Here is a 6,606-nt window from a genome sequence, read left to right as displayed (position 1 = left end):
GTGTGGTAGTATCTATATCTGGATAATACATAATTTTAAGTAGTTTCTGATTTATAAGGTGGCCCACAAAAAATTAAACTTGGCTCACTAGAACTGTAGGTCTAGTACTAAACTGACCAGGCTAGATACTTCTTAAAAGTAACTGCATACCTGAGGTAGTTGTTAGCTTAATTTGATCAATTATTTTCTTATAGCATCAAATTCCTCATAGCTATCATCTTTAAAATGTGATTTATTTTTGCAGTCTTCTCAGGTAAGACTATTTTCTCTAAAAACTGAATAATATAGGTCTACAGAATAACAACAGATCTGACCAAAATATTTATGATGATTTGTTTGAAGTTAAGCACAAAGCTACACAATAGGCTATCTGTGCTCTGCCCACCATGGGTATCGAAACCCGGATTCTCGCATTGTAAGTCTGCAGACATACCGCTGTGCCCCTGGGGGGCTATTTATGATGAAGTAATTCTGAATTTTCTGCTCTGACTGAGTTTGTGTAAAAAAAGATATTGGACACATATGTGAAACAGTCAGTGAAAATAATTTTTAATTTAATACCACAAACAACAGTGTGAGCATTTAGCATGACAACTATAACATGGCAACTAGCACTACCCCACATGACTTGTTATTCTCATTAGAAAACAAGGGAGGTTGTAACTTTAAGTTATCACTTGATCTGACTTACCGGTGGAAAGAATTATTGTCCCCACATACATAGTATAGCAACCTTAAAGTAATATTTTCTATGGGAAAACAAGGTGTTACCTTAGGTGAATAACACAGAACAATAGGTAGCTAGAGTGAAGAGAACTTAACAATTTTCTTCTGCAACCTGTTATGTGAAAAATGCACATACACCTAAATAAATGAAAGAATTTTGAAAAATCCTATGTTAAAATAAGGAGGTATAAAATTGATTGGTATGCCTGTATACCACATTTTCACAGAAGTTCAGTTACTGGCATATATTCATGAGATATTTTGACCCTTGGAGACTGTTAAGGTTTATTAGTTCTTAAACTGGTGTGTGTGTGTGTGTAACAGAAAATTGAAGATTTAATGAGTTTTTTTATGTTCAAGAAGTATGACAAATTTAACAATATGTATTTAAAAATGACACATACTATCACAGATAATTGTTCATGAACATATGATTGTCTGAAAGGAGGCTCCCAATTCTGTAATAGCAATAGATAGTTTTCATTTTTGCCTACTATTATGTTAAAAATTGATGCAGTGAATCTACTATCTTTATAATAGCCACATCATATGGGGAACTCTAAATGCCTATGGTTCCATTAAATGAATTGTGGGAATATTCCAATTTTATATGTGCAAAGCATATGTCAAAGAATGACACACCAGCTTTCAATGAATAGATTATCACTCTTAAAAGATCTGGTACTATTACGATAAAATTGATGCAGTGAACCCACTGTCTCTATAATAGCCATTTAGAACATTTTAGGTACTTTGACAGTCTTTAAAATTTATCACACAAAAAAAATCTTATCAACAGATATTATATCCTTCAAAATTACTGACCACTGAATGGCAATGCCTATGAATACTCATTATAAGCCTTTGTGGTAATGATTCCATAATTTTATAAGGGCATCTCCCAACTTCTAGAGTCATGGGCTGAATAGGGCTGGCCAAAACAGCAACTAAAAGGAGTTCCAGATATGTTCAATGGGATTGATGTTTGATTCAGACCATTCTTTACAGACAATAGTCTCTCTTTATAAGATCTTCTCCATGATCTTGGCAGAGTATGAAGTGGCATTATCGTCCATAACAATGTAGTTGCCAAAAATTGCACTAATGTAAATATCTAGTGTATCATCAATGTACTGCACTCGAAAGTCAGTTTTACCATTGTCTTCCCAGACAATGATGAACTCAACATTGTAATAGTCATGTTCAGCTACGTTAATATTGTGATAACACTCTCAAGATCATCTCCACCTTCTGGCACAATGATCTGTGAATCAAAACTGGATTCATCTATGAAGAATAGTGTCATCCAATATTGGATAGTCCAAGCCAGGTGGTCTTAAGTTCAATCTGAATAGTTTTGTTGTGATGCTGGGTTAAAGGGATTGTAGTACAAACGTTACATAACCAGAAACTGACTCCCTTGAGTCTATTATGTACAAGTACGTATGGTAGAATTGGGATGATCAGCTATTAATCATTGTTAGGGTTAGTTGTCTATCTGTTAACCACAACCATACTGTAGGTGCTTAATGACCTGGTACAGACCCACTCTGTAAAGGAATTAAGAAATTTAGAAAAACATAACAGTAAATTACATAAAATAAATAACCACCTCACATTTCACCACAAATATAAACAATATAACAAGGTTAAATTATGTGTGGACACCCAATTATTTCAAAGACTAACTCAGAAACTTAATAAAACATGCTCCAAGATAGAATCAAATATAAACATAAAAATAAATACAAGATACAGAATAACAATAATGATCTATATCACAAGATAGATAATAGAACAAATAACATAGTCTTTATCAAGGTATGCACAGTTATTCAAACTTCACACCTGTACATACACATACTAAAGAAATTCACACAAAGAAACTAATTTCACTCACTGGTTATCAAAATAGGGAGTCTACTTACACAACGACACACCTAAATCATCTATAATAAGCTCAAGTAAATGACTTCAAAAAAAGTGTATACAGGACTAAACTTCACTCTAACAAATAAAATATACCTACCACAGATATAGATACTACCACACAGGAAGGAACTACCGCAGATATAGATACTACCACATAGGAAGAAATTACCATAGATATAGATACTACCACACAGGAAGGAACTACCACAGATATAGATACTACCACACAGGAAGGAACTACCATAGATATAGATACTACCACACAGGAAGGAACTATCGCAATTTTTTAAGCTACAGTGTGTTAATTAACTTTGTTATATAACCATCGTTTACAGCAATTTGTTTTATAATTTTTAATTCAGTTTTATAATCTTCAGATGACAAGGGGCTCGGCATGGCCAGGTGGTTAGGGCGCTCGACTCACAATCTGTGGGTTGCGGGTTCGAAACCCCGTCACACCAAACATGATTGCCATTTCAGCTGTGACGGTCAATCCCACTATTCGTTGGTAAAAGACTTGGCGGTGGTGAAGACTAGCTGCCTTCCCTCTAGTCTTATACTGCTAAATTAGGGATGGCTAGCACAGATAGCCCTTCTGTAGCTTTGCACGAAGTTCAAAACAAACACATAAAATTTATACTTTCCATTTTCTGAACTTGTTGTAGTGTTTTCATTCAGATTTAGTTTTTGTATATTTTCATTGATGCTATTCAAATATTTGGAAGTAAATTTTAAACTTTAAAAATTATGTAACCTGATATAAAGCAAGAAAAGAATAAATATTAAATGTAAACAATAACTTTTCAACAGCATACCAACAAATTAATTCAATGTTTAAAGAAGTGGGTATAAATGTTTAAGGTTAAACATAAATATATATAAATTCCGAAAAGATTCTTTTAAAAACACACACACATTAGAAAAGAAAAACTAGACAAATTTAATATCAATTTAAAATGTATCTATCAATGAACACAAGAAAATGAAAGACATATAGTACAGTTATCTTAGTGCACTGATATTGCAAGCCATGAAGTTATGTGCTCATATAATCACACCAAAAAGTAATTAAAGTTATAATTTTCCTAAATGAAAATGTATTTCCGATAGATACTTCCCTCTTCTCACAAGATTAGCTTTTTCAGTTTTGTGCTGCCCTCTATATGCAAACGTTTTTCAAAAACACATTCTTCAAGCCATCCATCCTCCCTGTGTTGGAATCCAAAGTTCCAACATTTCTCTCATGCAAATCATCATGCATTATCTCTCCACCAATAAGAAAGCATTACTATAACGTAATGCATGTGACTCCCTCTACATGTCACTACAGAACTATCATTTCGAAGTTTGACAGAAGATACAAGCACCTGAAGACTGTGGGGAGGATGGGTGGGAAGAGTGAATGGGCTACTCTTTTACCAACGAATAGTGGGATTGACCATCACATTATAACACCCCCCACGTCTGAAAGGGTGAACATGTTTGGTGTGACGGGGATTCGAACCAGTGACACTCAGATTGCGAGTCGAGCACCCTAACCACCTGGCCATGCCGGGCCAATAATTTTATGAAACCTAAGAACAAATAATGTATGTATTGGGAACTATATTGTACATTCACATCAGTGAACTTACATAATATCTTTTGTGTTGAACAGTTCTAAGCATTAATGCTGCTTACTTTTGTTTAAATAATCATCAGGACAATGAAAGAAATAATAAAATATTTAGATACTACTAATTGAAGTATAATATGATAAGAATCCCTGGTGGTTCTTATATACATGATATTTATAGCACTAATAACTGCTTTTTCTTACCTCTTGAGCTCTCATGCTCTGATGTATTCAACAAAAAATGCATGAAAGCTTATGTCTGAAGGTACTTTTATAAGTGCCTGCAACTAAGTATTTAGCCTAGATGTTCAGTTATGTTAAAGACCATTTGTTTAAATGTATTCAATGGAGCCACATGTTCTGACACAGATGATGTGTATGTATTCTGACACAGATAATGTGTATGTGTTTTGATACAGATAATGCGTACATGTTTTGACACAGATAATGTGTATGTATTCTGACACAGATAATGTGTACGTGTTCTGACACAGATAATGTGTATGTGTTTTGACACAGATAATGTGTATGTATTTTGATACAGATAATGTGTATGTGTTCTGACACAGATAATGTGTATGTATTCTGACACAGATAATGTGTATGTATTCTGACACAGATAATGTGTATGTGTTCTGACACAGATAATGTGTATGTATTCTGACACAGATAATGTGTATGTGTTCTGACACAGATAATGTGTATGTATTCTGACACAGATAATGTGTATGTGTTCTGACACAGATAATGTGTATGTATTTTGACACAGATGTAAGTGCTTTTTAAAAGTTAAAAAGTGTAGTTAAAAGGGCATATACTTAACGTTTTCACTGCCATGGGCGCATGCACGTTCTCCTCTAGAGCACTTGCCATAGGAGTTTGAAAATTTGTAACACCATGAAGAAAGGTTATTTCACCTCAAACACCTGAGGATCTTAAGAGTGAGGGCTTATAATGCTAAAAATTGAGTTTTGATGTCTTCAGTGGGCAGAGCACAGATAGCCCATTGTGAAGCTTTATGCTTTATCCTAATCTTTAGGAGTAAATCCACAAACCATTGCATAATACTATAGTGATATATCATTTGTTGTATAAGAAACTCTTTCCTATCTGCTATAAAAATTTTAACTGTTCTTACTGGTTCAAGAAGAGTAGATATTTTCAAACATTTTTCTTTGATGACTTGCAGTATTGGTTCTTGAAGTTTTTCTTTTAATGTTTCGTACATCTCACTTGCTGACAGGTCTTCTAGAAAATCCCTAGCCCTAGATTATTTAATAGACATAACCATGAATTATAACGCACATAAAATAAACGTTGTAGTATTTATATTCCATATGAGAATAAATAAAAACTCCCTGAATTTCAGCATTCTTTTTTCTTTTTGACATGGAAGTTAATAATATAAGTATAAAAACCTTCTAAGTGATAAAAATAATACTGTACACTGGTAAGCATATCTTTATGGTGTATAAATAAAAAACAAAACTGTTATTATTCTATCATTCCATGGCTATTGATAATAAAGCACTAAAAAAAACAAAACACAATGTGTACGTGTTCTGACACGGATAATGTGTACATGTTCTGACACAGATGTGTATGTATTCTGACACAGATAATGTGTATGTATTCTGACACAGATAATGTGTATGTGTTCTGACACAGATAATGTGTATGTATTTTGACACAGATAATGTGTATGTGTTTTGACACAGATAATGTGTACATCTTTTGATACAGATAATGTGCATGTGTTCTGACACACATGTGTATGTATTGTGACACAGATAATGTGTATGTGTTCTGACACAGATAATGTGTACGTGTTTTGACACAGATGTGTGTATGTGTTCTGACACAGATAATGTGTACGTGTTTTGATACAGATAATGTGTACGTGTTTTGACACAGATAATGTGTATGTGTTCTGACACAGATGTTCTGACACAGATAATGTGTATGTGTTCTGACACAGATAATGTGTACGTGTTCTGACACAGATATGTGCATTCTGACAGATAATGTGTACGTGTTTTGACACAGATAATGTGTATGATACACATTATCTGTGTCAGAACATGTACATATCTGTGTCAGAACACGTACACATTATCTGTGTCAGAACACGTACACACTATCTGTGTCAGAACACATACACATTATTTGTGTCAGAACACATATACATTATTTGTGTCAGAATACGTACAAACTATCTGTGTCAGAACACATACACATTATCTGTGTCAAAACACGTACACATTATCTGTGTCAGAACACGTACAAACTATCTGTGTCAGAACACATACACATTATCTGTGTCAAAACACGTA

At 33.8% G+C, this 6,606-nt stretch overlaps 1 protein-coding gene across 1 annotated transcript in view; it reads right to left on the bottom strand.

Moving 5' to 3' along the window:
• Positions 1-6,606, bottom strand: part of LOC111088893 (cilia- and flagella-associated protein 70-like) — a gene marked incomplete at both ends in the record, with an annotated part of 72,555 nt that overhangs the window by 53,351 nt on the left and 12,598 nt on the right. The window contains one exon of the mRNA XM_022400124.1: positions 5,412-5,538. Within this exon, the coding sequence (XP_022255832.1) occupies positions 5,412-5,538 (127 nt within the window). The remainder of the gene's footprint in view (positions 1-5,411; positions 5,539-6,606) is intronic.

This window comes from Limulus polyphemus, unplaced genomic scaffold (genome assembly GCF_000517525.1).
Source record: "Limulus polyphemus unplaced genomic scaffold, Limulus_polyphemus-2.1.2 Scaffold4671, whole genome shotgun sequence".
Lineage (NCBI taxonomy): Eukaryota > Metazoa > Arthropoda > Merostomata > Xiphosura > Limulidae > Limulus > Limulus polyphemus.
This window is presented reverse-complemented; position numbering and strand designations above follow the sequence as displayed.